Raw genomic sequence first — 21,427 nt, forward strand, 5'->3', positions numbered from 1 at the left:
AAGATTACTTCCATGGGTTTGCATTGAGTTTAGTCGGAAAGCCCAAGTCGTTTCATGGGTCGCTCAAGGGTACCATGTTAGTAACAAGTGACGCACAAGGGACGGGACAAAGCGTCAATATGCTACGTGCTCAGAGTGAGAACGTGTTGAAATACAGTACCGTGCTTCACATTTAGTTAAATTCCTCGCTGACATGAGAACAACATGTCAATTCACAGATGGGAGACCTGGTTCTGAGAGAAGTACAATGGGTTTTTTGACGTTGAATCCTGTAACACTCATCTCATCTAGTTATCCTGGACTTTCATTTCTTTTTTCTTTTGGAATCTCACGCCTGCGGCATATGACTAGGCCAGGAAATTGTGTTTATTCCTTTGTCGATCTTATGTTTTGTATGCGTCTCACGCAGTTGCCATCTCAATCTCTCTCTGCATCTTCTTTCCCTCTGTTGCTCTCTCGCTCGGTGGTCTATATGTCCCAATAGAGGTAGACTAACCAAAAGTCACACCGACCAGAGATGGTTTGACAAGACACCAGCTTTCCTTCTTTAGTCTTGGGTAAACACATATGGAGCAAGACCACATCTCCGTCGACTTAATTGTTTGGAGCTCAACGGCTCCTGCAGACAGTTAGGCTGCGTTTGAGCCTTGAGTTCTCAGTGTTTTCACCAAACATCCCTACAATGATTTGGACCCAAATCTGCGTCAAATCATCACTTCCACCGCCCAAAACCAGTTCTTGGGACTCCCGTCTATTTTGCTCTAACAAGGCCTGAGGTTACAGAGGTCCAGTTCTTGAGGCTTCTTCTTATTAGAGCAGTGTTCTCTGGGTAGACTCAGAGCATTCTGGGTGACACAGCGCAGGGGCCGCCTCTTAAAGCCCCTCCCGCACGACTTGGAGCAGTGAGACCAGGACCCAATGTCCCACGTGGGACAGGGGTCCCCGCACACCCTCGTGGCGCCACCCAGGGGCCGGGCAGCGCCATCGCAGTCCACTGCCGGACGCCCGCCCAGGGTCTGACACTGCACCGGCCTCCTCTGCAGGCCACTCCCACAGGTCACCGTGCATGCCTCCCACCCCCCCAGCACCCACTGGCTGACCGCCATCTTGTCCAGCGCCTGCTTCTTGGCCTCCACTTTGTTACTATCCACCAAGACGTTGTTCTGGCTCCTCTCGTCTTTCCGCAGGCTCTTCTCCTCCTTGCTCTCCTTGGCGACGTAGAAGGAGTAGCGCACCCTGGGAGGAGTCATCTTCCCGACAGAGAGCACCTCCACGCTCAGGGCCTCCAGCAGGGGGCGCGTGGCCTGGAGCATCTCCGTGGCCGTAGAGGTGCCGCTGTAGCGCAGCAGGCTGCCTTTCACCAGCAGGTCGCGCTCCACCGCAGACACCACGTAGTTGCCATTCAGGAGGTACTTCCCGTGCCGGTTCTTCACTGCTAAGTAGTTTTCGTCGCTGACCAGCCCTCGGTAGCCGCGCTGGCGGATGTCAATGTTGGAGGCTCCAACAGGCAGCGTCACCACAAAGTTGTAGCCATGTCTGGGGGGGAAAAGGAAGTGGTAAAGCTCAGGTCTTTGGACCACAAGGTTGCGATGAGATCAAGTCCCTGATAGTTCATCATCAGTGGCCATTTTTTGAAGTTTCATCAGAAGTAAATCAACTCTAAATCACAGAGTGTAGAAAACTCAAAGCTCAACTCAAAACTCAAAGTTTGACATCATCATCTTTGAGTACTTAGAAATTTAGAAAAGCTCTATATAAGTCCTATCTATTATTATTATCATCTGTCAATGGGCAAATACTGGATTGGCATCAGTGATTTGGTTGTGGCCAATAGACAGCGGCTTTCTGGCCCATGTGACTTAGTATTGTTATTGGTTAATGGAGATTAGCACTGTCAGTCTGTCAATCATAGGTTGCAGTATCACACAACTTCTCCCTTTAATTAGTTTCTCTCCAGTAAATCTATAAGAGGTTTTTGGCTCAGTAGATACATGTAAAGTATTAGCGTTTCAGGGGGAAGGTTGTGTGTTCAAATCCAGACTTGTCCTTTTCAAAGGCATTAGGCATCAAACACAAACGTTTGCTGGAATGTGATTGCAATGAAAATATGAACTTGACAAAAGCTGGTGTTAGGCTGTCCAGTCTGAACTTCACACAATGCTGGTGTTAGGCTGTCCAGTCTGAACTTCACACAATGCTGGTGTTAGGCTGTCCAGTCTGAACTTCACACAATGCTGGTGTTAGGCTGTCCAGTCTGAACTTCACACAATGCTGGTGTTAGGCTGTCCAGTCTGAACTTCACACAATGTGTCTTTCTACCTTCTGCAATGGTTTGTCTATCTTTCTGTCTCCTCAAATTGTTATGGACCAAAAATTATAACTTGGTATTTCTAGGCTGAATGGTGATACACAATATATAAAAATAAAATAAAATGCAAAAACAGGCTCTTCTTCCCCGACTATTCATGCTTTCACTAATTATTTACAAAATGAGATTTTTGATAAAGAATTGTCAGTAATGTGGTTATACAGATGTTACTCATTTAGTGCATCCTCACTTGAGGCTTTTGTTGATCAAGGGGCTATTTAAATGCAGTACTGATAAAGTAAATTATTAAAATATGTAATGACTGAGTGAAGTGGATAATAAAACAGCTAGAACAGTCTGGTAAGTTCATAAAATGACACCACGTTACCCTAATGCAGGCTTTAAAACCAAGACAACACAGCCTATGTCATATCACCATAATCCAAAATCTAAGACAGTCTCTTATCATGATATTGATATAATATTGATATATTGCCTAGCCCAAATTTTTTATTTTTCCTTCTCCTTATATAGATACATTCATACATAGCGATGCTGTTTTTGCTTTTAAATTGCAATGATCTTACTCTCTGAAGTGCGTTGCATTGCATCGTTATGTATGCATAAACTAACATTTGATTGATTGATGGGCATGATGAGCATGTAAAACAGCACGAGTGTGTCCCCCTACTTACATGGGTTTGGTGAACATCCCTGTGACCTTCTTGCAGCCCTGGTTGTCTCCACCACACACGCCGCACTTGTCGAACTTCTTGTTGGAGTCCAGCTTGCCGTCGCAGCCCGCCTTGATGCACCTTCCCTGGACGCACACAGCGGAGGTGTCGGGAGAGCAGGGGGTTCCATCGACCACCTGAAGAAGGGTTGGAGGATGTCGATGTTAAAGCAGGCTGGCTAATCTTTCAGTGTGGGAGAGAGTGTGGAAATGCGTTATGGGTTCCCTCGTCTCAAAGTGCTTCAAAAATCAATGGAGCGATGTTCTTTTGTAAAGATGATCTTGCTGAACAGAAGATAAGTATCATAAACTGTTGTTAACCACAGGCCGTATTTCAAACATCTAACAAAAGAACCATTCTAAAAACCCATTGACTTCAAGCTTGGAGCGACCCCAGGGCGATGCTAACTTCTGCTAATTGGCCTACAGAAATACAGTCCCTCCTCCCTGGGGCACTATTGTCACTGCAAATGTGCTGTAACGATCATAGCATGATGACAGCATTGCAGAGGTAGCACCAAAGGCTCCAGCGTCTTCTGTGTAAAGCAGATGTTTGGCTTGTTGCTAGCTTGCTTCAGTGCTCGATGCATAAATACTTGCTGACAAGCCGCAGCTGTGAAGTGATACTGTGCCTGCTTCCTTTCATTCCTCCCCTCTCCATCCATCCATCCAGTGCCACAGCATGTTGCTTCTGCTGCCATTCACACCTCTCACTGCTCTGCTGCTGTTGATGGAACTGCTCTCACTCCTCTCATGGCTTTTGTGGAGAAGAGCTGATTCAAACCCAGCAAAGATTTTCACCTAGAGATTGATACGACCATTATGGCACATTTACACCCAAAGCGTTTTTTTCAGTCAGAACGGTATGAAAATCATGTTGAGAGCGCTTCCATTGTGCACAAAACACAGCACACGGAGCGGTTCTTTTTGCGCTTCGTTTTGTTTTCCCCTGTAGTCGCGTGCAGTACAGATCAGAACACAACGACCACACGGATGGAAGCCAGCTAGTTTTGTCTGTTTGATGTTGTTCACTGTCAACATGAAAGCCAGATTATTGGCAATTCTGGCAGCAGCCGAGGTTGAAAATCCCTCGGGAGGAGAAAAGGTAGGATGAGTGGAAAAGACGAGCAGGGCACTTTTCCTCTAATGTTCAACTTCTTTCAGCTTAAAAACGCCCACAGCGCTCCTCCAAAAACAACAGACGCCACCAGCGCTTAAACGCCAGGTGCGTTCATTAAAAGAGGAGCATGTTTAGCGCATCCTTACATAGAGAATTAATTGCAGAAAGACGCTGGCAGCTCCAAAAATGCTTTTGGGTCTGAATGTCCCCTTAGAAAGCCATCTGAAAATAGCACCAAAATAAACGTTGAGACGATGTCCCTAGTTGTTGAACTGGTTGAAAGAAAAGAAAAAGCAAATGTGTGACATACTTTTGGAGCGAGAACATAGAAGTATCCAGTCCCATTGGCGCGGCAGATGAGTTTGCATTTGTCCTTGGGTGAGATGCCAGAGTACTTGGGAACCCAAACCACAGAGGAGCTGAGTCTGTTGGTGTTCAGATTGAAGCCGTTGAAGGCCTCACACTGCTCCTCGCGGAAGCTCTTACCTGAGGACAAGCGAGCAAACACTTTTGTAGAAAGGTACAAAAAGGTATCCAGCAATACAAAGTTAAAACCAGGTGCAGGACCGAAGTACAGTGAATGATAAAGGAGTAGAGTGCGCACACTGGTAGCTGCTCCCAAGATCTGACCACAAGTGTGACGTTTCCTCAGACCTGCAGTCTGAGGAAACGTCACACTTGTGGTCTATATATGTGGTCTTGTGGTATATATAAGCATCAGTGATTTTTTTTAAAGATTTCTTTATTCTTTACTGTTGTTTGTACTGTTGTTTCCTGTGTGTAGGTACTGTTGTTTCCTGTGTGTAGGTACTGTTGTTTCCTGTGTGTAGGTACTGTTGTTTCCTGTGTGTAGGTACTGTAGGAATGAGTTTACCTGTTTCAGGACAAGGGCTGAGGTTGCAGGAGCGATATTTGATACGGAGGCCGTAGCAGTATTTGCCACCGTTTTCAGGGACAGGCTTGTCACACTCTCTCTTGGCCAGCTGAACTCCTCCGCCACACGTTCGGGAACAATCCCCGAATGCACCCCACTTCCCCCACCGGCCGTCCACCTGGGGAAAAACACACGCGCATGCATTTACAGCAGTTGGCTCAGCAAACTTTAAAATTAACAAGTCCTGTATAGGACAGCACTGTCCATGTCTTTTAGCTGCATTCATGTCATGATTGTAACCTACATCATCAGTACAATAGCTATGTTTCCATCCGACTTAAGTAAATCTCTTCATTTTATACACGGTTTTATACACGTTTTCTGGACTTGAGTCTATCTCCTGTTAGCTATTTTATTTGCAAACACTGCAACAGGAAGTACACTAGAGCCAATTTATAATGTACATGTACGTTTTCATAGAACATCAATGATTGCAGGTACTACAAACTGACTGGAGGGGGGCTTGGAGTATGTGTATATATATATGTATATATATATATATATATATATATATATATATATATATATATATATATATATATATATATATATATATATACAGTATATTAGGGCTGTGAATCTTCACTGGCCTCATGATTCGATTCGATTACGATTCAGAGGGCTTCGATTCAATTACGATTATCGATGCATCTCGATGCATCTTAAATCGATGCATCACTTTTTTCCGCAATACATGATTTATTTTTTCTCACTTTCGTTTTTCTCACTGTGTGGCTACTTTTAAAATAAAAATGCATTTGGAATTGCATTGTATTATGATCTATGATTAAAATAAACAACTGCATGTACTTCCATTATATTTTATTTGATTATAAAAAAGTAAAATAAAAATTAATAATCGATTTTTGACATTTGTGATGCAGAATCGTGCACGTCCGCATCGCGATGCATCTTATAATCGATTATTTTTGACACCCCTAATATATATATATATACCGTATATATATTTAGAACACGGCTCTCTCGAATACTCGATTCTGATTGGTCAATCAACAATATTCACCGGTCATTATTTCTCGACAACCGACCGCTGCTCTGCCACACCTGGATTAATCAGTTGGTAAGAGCATTTTGTCCGCAGACGCTACTAATTAGGCCAACCAGTTGCAGCTGTGGTGTCTTGTGTGCCAATTACGAATGAAACCGCTTTGTGTTGAAAACGCTATTAAAAAATCTATTTGAATAATTATTTTTGTCAGATTATTGAATGATTTAGTTGTAGGCCATGTTCTAAGCGGGATAATGTATACTGAGCCGGTGATTACTGGAAATAATGACCTTCAGGTGAATATTAAGCCCTCCGCTGCGCGTCGGGCTAAATCATTCACCTGTCGGTCATTATTTCAACAGTAATCACCGGCTCAGTATACATTATCCCTTACTTATAACACGGCTCTCTTGAATACTCGATTCTGATTGGTCAATCAACAAGATTCACCGGTCATTATTTCTCGACAACCGACCGCTGCTCTGCCACACCTGGATTAATCAGTTGATAAGAGCATTTTGTCTGCAGACACTACTAGGCCAACCAGTTGCAGCTGTGGTGTCTTGTGTGCCAATTACGAATGAAACCGCTTTGTCGTTGAAAACGCTATTAAAAAATCTATTTGAATAATTATTTTTGTCAGATTACTGAAATAATTTAGTTGTAGGCCGTGTTCTAAGCGGGATAATGTATAGTGAGCCGGTGATTACTGGAAATAATGACCTTCAGGTGAATCATTAAGCCCTCCGCTGCGCGTTGGGCTCAATCATTCACCTGTCGGTCATTATTTCGCCAGTAATCACCGGCTCACAATACATTATCCCTTACATATACTATATGTTTCCATTTTTGTCCCACTGATGATGTTACAATGTCTATGGCATCATCAGTGATGATGATACACACAAACACACACACACACACACACACCTTGCTGTGCATGGTGCTGTTCTTCTCCATGCAGGCTCCTTGGTAGCAGAGCTTAGCGTTGCCACAGCTGGTTCCGTCAGCCCAGGGGAAGTGTCGTGTCTGGCAGACCAGCTGTCCGCGGGCCCTCCCGGTGCACCACAGCTTGGAGCAGGGCTGCATGTAGGGACAGGGCCTGGAGGCGGGGCCGAAGGCCAGCTCGCACTGCCGGGCCAGGCTGTAGCTGGAGCCCGGCAAGCTGTCCGACAGAGACAGCTGCTTCTGAGGCTGGTCCAGAAGACACTCCCCTACACGAGCACAACAAACCAGCAGCGCTATGAAGTCACACTGGATTCATGCTGCTTTCCGTGTTATAGGGGAATAAACACAACAGTCAATAACAAGAACGACTAAAGGGTTTAAGAGCAACGACAATTTTGGCATTCAGATTTGTTTGAAGGTGTCAAGATGCAGAGATGCTCACAAGTAATGTTTTCGTAAGTCCAAGTCAAGTCTCAAGTCTTTGAGGGGCAAGTTCAAGTCAAGTCTCAAGTCTTTGAGCTAGAGTCCAAGTCAAGTCTCAAGTCTTTGAGCTAGAGTCCAAGTCAAGTCTCAAGTCTTTGAGCTAGAGTTCAAGTCAAGTCTCAAGTCTTTGAGCTAGAGTCCAAGTCAAGTCTCAAGTCTTTGAGCTAGAGTCCAAGTCAAGTCTTAAGTCTTTGAGCTAGAGTCCAAGTCAAGTCTCAAGTCTTTGAGCTAGAGTCCAAGTTAAGTCTCAAGTCTTTGAGCTAGAGTCCAAGTCAAGTCTCAAGTCTTTGAGCTAGAGTCCAAGTCAAGTCTCAAGTCTTTGAGCTGGAGTCCAAGTCAAGTCTCAAGTCTTTGAGCTAGAGTCCAAGTCAAGTCTCAAGTCTTTGAGCTGGAGTCCAAGTTAAGTCTCAAGTATTTGAGCTAGAGTCCAATCAAGTCTCAAGTATCTTATGGATGAGCGGTCTATCATCTGCTGCATGCCATCTTGTCTGCTTAGACTGCTTAGTATTATCCTCACTCCTTTATCTATTAGCAGACTATCAGCATTGATTAGTTGACATTATTAGTAGACATTTCCTTAATGTTAATGAAAATAAATAAAGATAGTTGACAAACCCCAAATCTCGAGTCTGAGCCAAGTCTCAAGTCTGTTGAGGATGTGTTTTTGTCGCTGTGATTTAAGTCCCCATCTCTATCAGTCTCCATCTCTACCAAGATGCCATATTGAACTTTCTTTCTTTTTATATTTTTTAGACATCATGTTTAATAATCAACATGTTCCTGCTATACATGATTCAGATGAATAGAGCTCAACAGTCATGTGACAGTTCTCTGACACCTCGCTTCCAGAACACTATTTCCCCCGTTCATATTCTGTAATGAGATTTTGATTATGAGCCAGAATGTCGTAACCACCCAAGGTAGACTTACTGTACCACGGGCAAGCTAGTTGTGTATGGAGGACCAGAAGAGTAATTTGGAATATAATGAAGTGTTTCCTTAAACATTATCTAGAAAGTAATCCAGTAAGTTGAAGTTATTGGATTAGTAACTGTAATATAAGAAAATTGTAAAAAATTGTAATCCCTTTAGTTGAGGAGGAAGGATATATACATATATATATATATATATATATATAACTGACGCCTTACATGACCACTTGTACCCAAACCCGACCAGCGTTAGTTTGGGGACCGAGTGACGTACTTCCTCCTTCTTTGCAGGCTATTCAAGAGGTTAATTGTCCGCTGTCACAAGTCGCTTTTATTTGCAGATATCCGACAGTCTATGTGTAAAGTTTCATATTAAAATGTGCATGATAAAAGGTCCAAATACCTTATGATTCAAAGTACCTTTGATAAGAGAAAGTAGCAGTGAGCCGCTTGGGCGACGGTACCACAGAAGAAGAATATACCATGAAGAAGAAAGGCCCTGTAAAACTACGCTAGCAGCATAAACGTTCAGAGAGGACTGGTCAGCTTTGGGTATTTTAGCTCGCAGCTTCTTCACCAGCAATAACGTCACTTCCCAGACTCTGGTAAGGAAACGGCTATAGTGAATGATTCAAACAAGATGTCTCCAGAAAGATAAGAAGTTTGACCGGGTGGAAACAGCACGTGACCATTTGTAGCAGCAGTTGAAACAGAATTTTTATAGAATATTGACAAAAAAGTGGTTGGGTTTGGCATCTGTGATGCTATACATATATATATATATCAGAATCAGAAGAATATATATATATATACATATATATATATATATATATATATATATATATATATATATATATATATATATATATATATAATTTGTGTTACATCACTCCTGCTAGACGTCATGTTAGTTCTGTTGATATTGTGCTTTTGCAGGCTCTATATCTCACACACATATCAACAGTTGATCCTCTGAGGTATTAGTTGTATGATGTATGAGTTGATTTGATCCAAATAAACACCGTTTCCTTAATAGCTTGTGGCCATGGAGCAAGGCCAGCCTTAGCAGTTGGTATGACCTCAGTGTGGAGATGGTTCCTCACCGTGACCTCTGACCTCAGCATGGAGATGGTTACTCACCGTGACCTCTGTCCAGGAAGTCTGTGATGATGGCAGCACTGCACACAGACCAAGGCCGGGTGCGGTCTATCTGGATCAGGGTGGGAGACATCATGTGGTTGTCTCTCAGCTTACCGAACACCTCCTCACAGGCCTTCACGTTGTCATGGGGCATGTTGAAGACATGGCCTGAAGGCAGAAGTTCACCACACACCTTATAGTCGCAGTGTCATATAGTCCAGTCACTATATCTTCACTCCCAGTCCAGTCCCCAGTGTTCCAGTCCGAGTGAGTCACTGAAGAGTCTGAGTCGAGTGGTCAAGTCCAAGTCCTGGACTCAAGTACTACAACACTGGAATCAGGTCGTTCTGTAAGCCATCAGGCTGCTGAACTGCTGAGTGGCTGTCTCTCTTTTTAATCAACTATTGTCACATACTGACATAGACAATCATTTTAATTGATATCACTACATACAGTAGCACACTTTATTTTAAATAATCACTCCTACACTGTTTTAAATGACTTTCATGTTTGTAATTGCCTTATGTATGGATTAGGGGTGTCAAAATTCATCATATAATCGATGCATCGCGATGCGGACGTGTGAATCGAATCGGATCGAATCGTTGACAGATGAATCGTTTATGTTAAAATTTCTGTTGACATTGAGATTTTAAAGCACTTTCTAAATAAAAAAGGGACTTGATATTTATTTGACTGCTTGTATTAATTGATGAAAAAGTAGCCATGTGCAGTAATAATACAGAAAATTTAGGATTTGATACGTGGAGCTGCAATACTTTGAGCTGTATTGAGATGCATTGTGATGCATCGTGGAATCGAATCGAATTGTTGACAGATGAATCGTAATCGAATCGAATCGTGAGGCCAGTGAAGATTCACAGCCCTAGTATGGATACTCTGTATTTTCTGTGTCATTGCTGTGCACTTCGGGTTTAGTTTTTATTTATTTACTATAAGTATGTTATGTCTGCTTTTAAGTACTCCTTGCTTCTTTATTGATATTCCTTTCTGCTTATGTCATGGTTGAAATTGATTGGACTCTGCGAGTATAAGATTTTCATTGAAGGTAACTGATGTTTTCATTGTTGCCAGACGGCCAGGACAATAAACCTGAACTTGAACTTCTATTTGGAATCGTGCCGTTTGATTAGGAGCTCAAAAACGACGTCTCTCTGGATTTAGAGGGCAAAGATGGCAGGCAGGCAATTACAATGATGTTTCCAAGGACAAGCGAACACAAAGTGAAACCATTCCCCAAACGTTCACTATACATTCAAGGCACAGTGGACTCAGCTTCAGAATGATGTCATAGCAAAGAGGAATGGCAGTTATGCATGGGAATATAAAGCATGGCATACGTCCATGTACTAAACCAGGCCTGACAGGGGAATTTGGTTCCCAAGGAAACCGTTCCGTTCCCTAAATATGAACAAAGGGGGGGGTCATAAACTGCGGTTTCACAAAGCGACGTGATGTTCGATGGTGGGACATGATCGTTTGTGAAGGGAAATTGTGTAATGACTTCACATATGAGGGCACTGTTGTAAACCAATGCCTCACATGGGGCCTCCAGTCATCTTACTTTACACATCTGGTCTCACAGACCATTTGCACTTGTTTCATCTTCTTCTCAACACATGATTATTGAAAACATGTGAAAGGAAACTGTCACTTGTATGGTTCAAAACATCTGTCTGAACTAGATAGACGTCAGTGTCTGTTGGACTGAATGCTGCTTGCATCAGACAGGCTCAACCTAAACTCTGTTTCCCTTCTCCTCTGACACGTTCAAGTTGCTCATTCAACCCATTGATACCTGATGCAGCATTTGTGTGTGTATCCCGGTCTTAAAGGGATACAGACACAAATGAGGGATATACACACAATGTGAGTATATGCGCACAGTAATGTAACAATAACAGTAAGTTATTCCACAATACGTGTAAGCTAAATGTTCAAGTGGCTGGTTTAAGGGTTCATCAGAGTAATGGCCTGTGGGTAGAAAGTGTTTTTGTGTCTGCTGGTTTTGGCGTACACAGTGCTCTGTAGCGCCTGCTAGGGGAGGGGAGTTCAAAGATCATGGCCAAGGTGAGATGGGACAGTGATGATCTTTCCTGCCATCTCTTTTTTTTTTACTCTGGAGGAGTACAGGTCAGTGGAGGACAGTTTGGCAGTGCTGCACTGATGATGTTCTCTGCAGTCCTGACTGTCGGTGGTATGGCTGCCATTTCCACCCCGGAAATACTATTTTGGGGTCAACTTTGTGTAGAATTGTCCAATATGTTGGACAAACCATACATTTATGACCACAGAGAAGTCAGATTAATTCCACATACATTTCAAAATGGCTGCCACTTTAAAAGATGGCTGCCATTTCAGTCATTTTTACCATGTATTTTCATTGTCCAGGACGATTTTGATGTTTCTGGTGTCAAATGACAGGTTTTCAACTATGGAAAATTCAAGATTATACATCAGAAATCCTTTTTATATCTCCTTCTGCCATTTACTCTGCATTTCTCTAATTAATGTGAAAAATATGCGTAAGCATTATTTTAGCCATGCTTTTATTAGAAATGATGTACAGAAAATGTACATCTTATTTGCACGAGGAGCAATAGCTGTGGATCCCCAAGGAGGATTTGTGCCAATTGTGGTGCTTCCTGCCAGATGTGAATGACTTGTCGTTAATCTGCTCCACTATAAATAGCAGTGAGCAGCGCTCCGTCCAGAGAAACTTGGACTCAGCAACGTTCTCAACCTTCTCCTCTCTCATCCCTTTGGTATCTTTGGTATGAAGCACCACAAACCGGCCAGATTGGCAAATATGAGCTTAGTTTTTACTGTGTTCAATTCACTGACCTGAATTACTTTCTGAATTTACTGACATCACCTGACTTACTTTCTGAATTTACTGACATCACCTGACTTACTTTCTGAATTTACTGAATTTACTGACATCACCTGACTTACTTTCTGAATTTACTGACATCACCTGACTTACTTTCTGAATTTACTGACATCACCTGACTTACTTTCTGAGTATTGAATTTCAAATTGTTCGAACAGCTTTGCTATGTGCAGTTTTACTCTTGAACATGTGTCCTCTGGACTCAGAGACCTGCGGTTTTCATTGTAGACAAATCAGAGTACACACACACACACACCCTTTGATATTTTAAGACAAGGTTCTGTAAAGTCTGGGCATATCTCATTCTGAAGGTTTAGTCCAAAAGTACATTTAGCCATATAGCCATATACTGTGCTCAATCCCTGACAGTCACCAAACACTTTCCTCAAGCGTAACCAATTTCTCACCTAGTTCATGAGCGGTGGTGAAGGCCGAGGGCAAGCCATCGTCCTCGATGACAGAGCAGCTCCTCTTGGGGTCACACATGGTCCCCACATCAGCCATCCCAAGAGTGTCACAGGTCGTGGCCCCGCAAAGATCCTAGTGACATGGAGAGGTCAGAGGCCACGGTGAAACCCCTCTTCTTTTATTCTCATAGGATGACTGCACTTTCAAAACTGCTGTTTTGGGGATCAAGTTCACCCCCCCCCCCTTTTACAGATTGTGAAAGTGCAGATTGTAAGCTTTCAAATGATATATCATGTCAATCTGAATCTTCCCCCACCCACCCCCAAACATTTGCTAACAAATTAGCATTACAGTAGAAAAATTATTAGTAAATTACTAAGATTATTTAGTAATCCTAAAAGTGTGATTTTTATTGAGTGTGTTCTTCAACATCTAAACTTGCCTTCTAAATAAAACAAGTTTTATCTTGATTTGTGAGATTTCACGGTTGCCTACTTATTACCACTTTCACTGGACCGTGTCTCAAATGAGATAGAGCTTGATGCCTGCTGGTCTTCCCTGGCTGAGTGCAGCCTGTGCTGAGCCATGTTCTGATGCAGCCTGTGCTGAGCCATGTTCTGAGGCTACAGAATGAATGGACCACGAAGGGCACTAATGCAAAGCACATGGGACTCTGGTTTGCTTCTTCTCCCTCTGGACTTGTCCTCAAAAGATCTTGAGGCAGAAGGTCAGGGGAGATGTGCCACCACAGACTGCCTCTCTGTTTGGACAGAGGTAAGGTCTAGATGAGACCTATCCCACCACAGACTGCCTCTCTGTTTGGACAGGTCTAGATGAGACCTATCCCACCACAGACTGCCTCTCTGTTTGGACAGAGGTAAGGTCTAGATGAGACCCACCTGCAGCACACTGACTTTCCATCACAGTGTGTTCTTTACAAGCCCCCTCCCCCCTCTCTCTCCTCTCCCTCCCTCTCTCTCTCTCCCCTCCCTCTCTCTCCTCTCCCTCCCTCTCCTCTCCCTCCCTCTTCCCCCTCTCTCTCCCTCTCTCTCTCCTCTCCCTCTCTCCTCTCCCTCCCTCTCTCTCCCCTCCCTCTCCCCCCTCCCTCTCTCTCCTCCCCCCCCCCTCTCTCTCTCAATTCAATTCAATGGCTTTATTGGCATGAAAGTTGCAAGAACAATTTTGCCAACGCAGTTTACAAATTGAAATATTTGAACACTACAAGCCCAACCGTCTGTCTCTCCCTCCCCTGTTTCCTCTCTGTTATGCTAATTCCTCTCTTTTGCTAATTGGTCAAACTTATTAGTCCAGACCAGGTTTTTCCTGTATTAATCAACATTTCTGCTATTGTATCATTGTTTCAATGTTGCAATGATCACATGACTCATATTGGCTATCAAGAAGATGATTGGCTCGTTCTGCAATTAAACGTACTAAGATTAGTTTGTCAAAACTATACATATTTCTGCATCTAATTTAACACTTATTTTAGTCATGTTTGTATATTTTTGGATGACATGTTATGTTGTCACACTTAATTGGCAAACTGCACCAGAAGGAAGGACTTAATTGGGTTTTCGTCTGAGCAAAGATGAACACAGAACGGACAGTGAACTTGGTAACCCAGGTTTACAAAGAGGTGCCAGAAACGCCCTCTGCCAGCCATGTGTATTCCACAACAAACGCACACACACGCACACACGCACACACACACACACACACACACACACACACACACACACTCTCCATAACCTATGAGAAGAGTTTTTCCAATGGAGCCGCATTCACTGCCACCCACAAGGACAACAGCCCGCGGACCTGTACTTTCCTGCATATAATTGCCCTTATTGTAAATAAGGAGACTTTCCCGGTACTTGGATGAGCCCTCGTATGGTTGACCTTCATGTGTTTTGTATGTTGCTACGCACTGAGGGAAGGAGAGAGGCCTGCTATCACATGGAGAGCACAAGCCAAACTGGACCTAATGGAAAGCATGCACCATAGATCAGGCATGAGAGAGAGAGAGAGAGAGAGAGAGCTTGTGTGTGAGGTTAGTGGAAATCCTGATAGATTTACTAGCCAGTGGCCACAGCTCTGGTGGCCAGGCGGGTCTGTCTCTGAGTTATGTCACACTAACAGAGATAGCCGGTTGAGACTGGGCTCGATGCTAGAAAGGTTCAAGTGTCCGAGTGCAACATCCCTCATTTGGCCTGATGCTCTGACCATGACTGAAGGTACGACTCATCTCATGTCACAGTGAGACACGTCTTATTCCCTGGACAGCAGATAGAGGTGAGGTCTCATCTCATGTCACACAGTGAGACACTTCTTATTCCCTGGACAGCAGATAGAGGTGAGGTCTTATCTCATGTCACACAGTGAGACACTTCTTATTCCCTGGACAGCAGATAGAGGTGAGGTCTCATCATATCACAGTGAGATACTTCTTATTCCCTGGACAGCAGATAGACGTGAGGTCTTATCATGTCACACAGTGAGACACTTCTTATTCCCTGGACAGCAGATAGAGGTGAGGTCTTATCTCATGTCACACAGTGAGACACTTCTTATTCCCTGGACAGCAGATAGAGGTGAGGTCTCATCATGTCACACAGTGAGACACGTCTTATTCCCTGGACAGCAGATAGAGGTGAGGTCTTATCTCATGTCACACAGTGAGACACTTCTTATTCCCTGGACAGCAGATAGAGGTGAGGTCTCATCATGTCACACAGTGAGACACGTCTTATTCCCTGGACAGCAGATAGAGGTGAGGTCTTATCTCATGTCACACAGTGAGACACTTCTTATTCCCTGGACAGCAGATAGAGGTGAGGTCTCATCATGTCACACAGTGAGACACTTCTTATTCCCTGGACAGCAGATAGAGGTGAGGTCTCATCATGTCACACAGTGAGACACTTCTTATTCCCTGGACAGCAGATAGAGGTGAGGTCTCATCATGTCACACAGTGAGACACTTCTTATTCCCTGGACAGCAGATAGAGGTGAGGTCTCATCATATCACAGTGAGACACTTCTTATTCCCTGGACAGCAGATAGAGGTGAGGTCTCATCTCATGTCACACAGTGAGACACGTCTTATTCCCTGGACAGCAGATAGAGGTGAGGTCTTATCTCATGTCACACAGTGAGACACTTCTTATTCCCTGGACAGCAGATAGAGGTGAGGTCTCATCATATCACAGTGAGACACTTCTTATTCCCTGGACAGCAGATAGAGGTGAGGTCTTTAATGGAAATAACTGACTCAGCTGGTCAGTCTTTTCCACTGACTTCACTGCAGCACCAGCTACCACCATGTACCAATGCAGCCTGAGCTGTGGATGTCATACAAGTCTATTAACTATTAGGTAAAACCTTTATGCTTCTATTCTATTCTGTTTAAGGCTGGGCGATATGGACAAAATCAAATATCACAATATTTTTTACCAAATATAATGCGTTGAAATTGAGATTGCAATATGATGACTGCGTGCTTTCACCAAATATTGACACAATGAGATTTCTGATCAATAATCATCAGTAATGTGGATATAATGACTATATGTGAGTAAAGGGCACTGCCTTTAGGAGGTTGGTCATCATTCCCCTCAAGAAGGACAGGTGTGCCAGCCAGCCTTCACTTTGAGCCTGATGTTTGGTGTGTAGAGATCCTTCCCTTCCTCTGATGCAGGTTGTAGGCTGGATTTGTCCCTTGGTGCTTCCTGTGGTCCGTGCTGTAGCTCAGTGCTTATGAGCTGATCATATATGAGGAGGATTCAGACTGGTCCGTGCTGTAGCTCAGTGCTTATGAGCTGATCATATATGAGGAGGATTCAGACTGGTCCACAGATGCTCCAGGCAGTCATAAGGCCAGACTTCTTTTCCTTTGGCACCAAGCAGGATCCAGTGCTGATCCAGGCTGCTGTTTTGCCCAGTGTTTTGCTTAGTTTTGTTTTGCACAATGTGAATCATTTCATCGTCTTTTACAAGTTCAACTTCTTTTAACTAAATAGTATTGAACATTTTGTCCCCTTTTCACTTTCATTTTGTGTCGAAAAGGCAGGGTAAACACATGTGCAAGCAAAACACTAATGAGGGTTTCCAACTTAAACAGTTGGAAACCCTCATTAGTGTTTTGCTTGCACCTGTGTTTACTAGACGGGGTGCTAGTTTTTTTTGACTGCATGCGGTGTGGTAAGCTTGTGGTGTGTGCGGAGCTTTACAGTTTGCAGTTAAAACATCTTAACTTAAAGTCTTTGCACACTTTGTTTTCATATGCGTGTTTTTTAATCCGTCATCTGAAAACACAGACGGGTCCCAGCTCGCAAAAATCTATTGACTGATGCGAAAAACGCAGAAAATCGAACCTCGTCCGAAAACTTAAATGACGGACGTAATTGTCGGACTCGGTGTGTCAATGATGATTGACACAAATGAGGTCGTATTCTTTTTTTTCCCTGTGCGTCAATTTCGGACAAAAATACGGACTTGGTGTGCAAAAGCTATTAGTATTCCTTAGATTTGCTGTGAAATGGAGTGTATTGGTTTGTGCACATGTGAAGTGGCGTTAGTGGGGTTAGGCCAGGGGTAGTCTCGCTGGCCAGCCTCCCCTCCCTTCCGTCCGAGGAGTCTGGCGCCGCAGGTCTCCATAGTGGGATTGCGATGGGCGGCGCTTATCGGCAGTGCCCTTGGAAAATAGTTTCCAACAATCCAACTTGCCGTTTTCAGCGTGTAGCAACGAGCTAGCGTGTAGGTCTCTGCCGTTAGCTTGCTAGCTAGTTAGCGGTGTTGTTTTCACTGAGGCGGCAGGGCACTATTTACAGCGACACACAGGGAGGAGGGAGCGGAAGCCGCTCTGATTGACATGGTCGGAGCCAATGCCAGAGTTTGTAATAAGCCGGGAGCGGACATCCGGCTGCCACTGAAACAGTCGCTCGAATGGGAGAGCAGAGTAGAGCAGGGGAGGGTTTATCCCAGTTATGGTGACCTGTGGCGCCAGACTCCTCGGATGGAAGGGAGAGGAGGCCGACCAGCGAGACTAGGCCAGGGGTGTCCAAAGTTTTTTGGGGGCCAGATTAAATAATGTGAAAATGCCGTGGGGGCCAGGTGCTTCTCGCATCATATGGGTTATAAAAGAAATAAAATCAAAAAGTATTTTGTTTACCATCTGAAAACATTAGTTCTGCATGTGCTGTACCTACTTGGTGCTTGTACAAACTGTATGATAGTGCTGTCTATCGTTAGGTGAAAGGAAAAAATGCAAATTGAACCTTCTCGATTAACCAATACTGTGTGAAGGGCCACACATAGTATATTTTGAGAGACAAGCCGAGGGCCACTTAAAATCTGTCCGCGGGCCGCAATTGGGTGAAGTGAGATCCGCCCACCCTGATGGACTACAGCCGGACTACAGCCGGACTACTATACAGTACGTCTCGACGGATTGTGTCTGAATTCGGCCTTCCCTGCAGCAAAGCCCCTTTCTCTGTCTGGCCCCTAGTGGCGGCTTTCCTATAGTATTGCCCTCTGCTATATAGTCCAACTTGACACTCTCTAGTCCTACCTTTTTTGGGGGATTAATATTTTGTAATAAAGAGATTATTGTTGACTAACCAGTTTTTCTTTCAATTCCTTTACAGCTATCATTCTTTCTTTACAGCTAATTTAAATCAACATGTTGTTGACTGAATGCACGTCTCCTGCTCTGTCTGTGACATTTTAAATTGAACACTGTGGTACAGCCCGTGTATTTGGTTTGAGCTATAGGTGGTGCAAGACCAGTTCTTGTTCCTACTGGGCCTGGTCACAAATAGAACAGCTAGAACAGTCTGGTAAGTTCAGAAAATGCCTTTAAAGCCTTTAAAACTAGGAAAAGACAATACTTGTGCCATATCACCATATTACCATATCCAAAATCTAAGGTGATATCTAGTTTCATATCACAATATCAACAGCCTTTTGCCCTGCCATATTCTATTCTATAACAGCAGTGGCATGCATGTCAGCTGTGTGTTGTGCATCATCAGGCCTACCTGCTTGGTGAAGAGGATGGCAGTGTCCCAGTATTCAGGATGCTTGTCGTTGTGTTTGTTCAGCTTCTTCTGCCAGGAGCAGAAGTTGCGCAGAGTCAGCGCTGCGTTACTGGAAACCTTGGGTCCTATGTCGGCTTCACCGAGCACCATAAAGCCCACCACCACTATGCTGATGGAGTTGAGGATGCTGGGGTGCTTGTAAAGGCGGGCGGCGACAGACATCAGGGTCAGCAGGTAATGCTTCAGGTCGTCCCCGTGGAATTTGGCCATAGATTCATCTGCCACCACCAGGACCTCCACAAACCTGGGGATGGACGCAAACCTTTTGGACCGGCCTAAGCTTCTCAAGACACTTTCAGTCAGCCCATCTCTCTCCAGCTCCCTCATGTGCTTGTATTTCTCCAGGGAGTCCGTCATGTTGAAGTCGCTGTCTGTCGCCGCTACTCCACACCTGCTGGTCACATTGCCCCCTGCAGGGTTGGGGAGTAATGGAATATACATGTATTTAGAATACAATATTTTTAAAATACTAAATATGAGTAACTGTATTCCATTACAGTTCGTTTAAATCAGTGGTCATCTTAAAATTAGACTGTTTTTTTTGTTTTTTTGTTTGCTCTCAAATTCACATTAGTGAATTAGTCAAACACATGCTAAATGCCTCTGATTGCCTGCAATGCCCCAACATCTCCTGTCTGGCCACACAGCAGCTGCATGGTGTGAGTCAGTGGGTCATATTCTGACAGATATGTGCAAAACATTTTGGGGTAACCGACTTTACTTGGACAATAATGCAGAGAGCTTAAGCTACTGCTAAATGGCTGATAAAGTGAGCGGAATACGACACATGTTGACGCCTTTGACTAGAGGACAGTATAGCCTAGTGACAGCATTCGATTTAGAGTAGCCTACGTTACCTAACTTGAGTAATGAAATGTGTTACAAATGACATTTTATAAATGCAGGGCATGTAGCCTATTCAGTAATCTGTAGTGGAATACATTTTAAAATGAATTCCTCTCAACACTGCACCTGGCTGACCCGCGCGTCCCCGCCGGCGGATGACGTGCGTCCCGTCCAAAGCCTTCCCCGCAGACCCCTCGCTCTTGAGCGGGCTGATGAAATACTCCAGGCCGTCAGAGGAGAAAACCCCCTGGAGCCCTCTGCAGAGGCTGAGCGCCGCGAAGGAGTCCGGCTCCGCGTTCACATCCCCGGAGAAGAAGCACCGACTGAGCTCCCTGGCGGACCCTGAGGAGGCGCCCTGAGGGCGCACGCTGTCCGGCCCGAGGAAGTGAGCGTCGGGCGTGAGGTGGAGGTAAAAGTCCCGTCTGAAAGCACTGAGTCTGAACACGGTCTGTCTCTCACCCAGCCTCCTCTGGAGATGCTTCTCTGTCTTTTGGTGATCCAAGCGCACAGGTACACAGAAATCCACCTCCATGCAATGGCTCACTTTCACATAAAGCAGGACATCCATGAAGATCATGAGAGATCTAATAACTATCGCCATCTCTGCTCCAAGGAAGCAAACTCCACTCAGTAATTCGACTGCGGTGCGTCTGCGCGCAATAAAACAGCCGTGCGCAATGGCACGGAGCGCCGGGTGTGCGCCCTCAGAGGGCAGATGAGCTGCTGCGTGCCTGCTCCGCTCCCATCCTGCGCCCAGGCTGCTTCCACTCTGGCCAGCAGCAGCTTGCCCTCTGCTGCGCCCTGACAGCTTAGAGCCGAGTATAAACACCAGAGAGCTGCAGGGAAGTGAAAGGCGAGGAGTCGCGCTGCAGAGACAGAGAGCTCATTGGTCATGCCTCTCTCTCGGGCTGTGCTGCAGACCGCAGCCACTTGTAACTCTCCAAATATTATTGTTGCTGTACAGCATGTGTGACAGCAGCTGCAGCATCCCGGCCCGCCCCTGCTCCCTCCTCCCACCGCCCGCCCAGGCTCCCCGGGGAACGGACACTGGATGGATCAGATGTGTGGGCTCAAACAGGCAAAAGCATTAAACACACACACACACACACACACACCGAATAAACTTAGAATTAACTCGAATTTGTATTTTACATCACACACACACACACACACCGAATAAACTTAGAATTAACTCGAATTTGTATTTTACATCACACACACACACACCGAATAAACTTAGAATTAACTCGAATTTGTATTTTACATTAGAAGTGAAAATTATCATGGTTTTTACTTCTACTATATAGCAAACCTCATTGCATGTAAATACCCTCACTTTTTCTGGACAATTTATTTTGTACTCTGCAAAATGAAAAATGGAAAAAGAAGTTTAAATGAGTAAAGTTAAGAACAAACCCACATTGGAATGGCATGGGATGTGCAATAAAATCACTCATTCGTGTTCTCTGTGTAGCCTATGCTCAAACCATGCAGCAGAGAGTGAGACAGTAGAAAGACGCAGGCAAAGAGCGACACCTGTTTGCATCTGCGGAG

At 44.4% G+C, this 21,427-nt stretch overlaps 1 protein-coding gene across 1 annotated transcript; it reads right to left on the bottom strand.

Moving 5' to 3' along the window:
• Window positions 1-761: 761 nt before the first annotated feature.
• On the bottom strand, window positions 762-20,474 carry LOC310776699 (A disintegrin and metalloproteinase with thrombospondin motifs 15-like; the record flags this gene model as incomplete). Its single annotated transcript, XM_083636855.1, has 9 exons — window positions 762-1,536; window positions 3,004-3,179; window positions 4,472-4,647; window positions 5,036-5,213; window positions 7,035-7,318; window positions 9,608-9,775; window positions 12,929-13,061; window positions 18,968-19,437; window positions 20,000-20,474. 9 exons carry the CDS (start codon window positions 20,472-20,474, stop codon window positions 762-764), a joined length of 2,835 nt encoding a protein of 944 aa, XP_083492981.1.
• Between the last annotated feature and the right edge of the window lie 953 nt (window positions 20,475-21,427).

The sequence above is a fragment of the Poromitra crassiceps genome, assembly GCF_964638095.1.
Source record: "Poromitra crassiceps genome assembly, chromosome: 5".
Classification (NCBI taxonomy): domain Eukaryota; kingdom Metazoa; phylum Chordata; class Actinopteri; order Beryciformes; family Melamphaidae; genus Poromitra; species Poromitra crassiceps.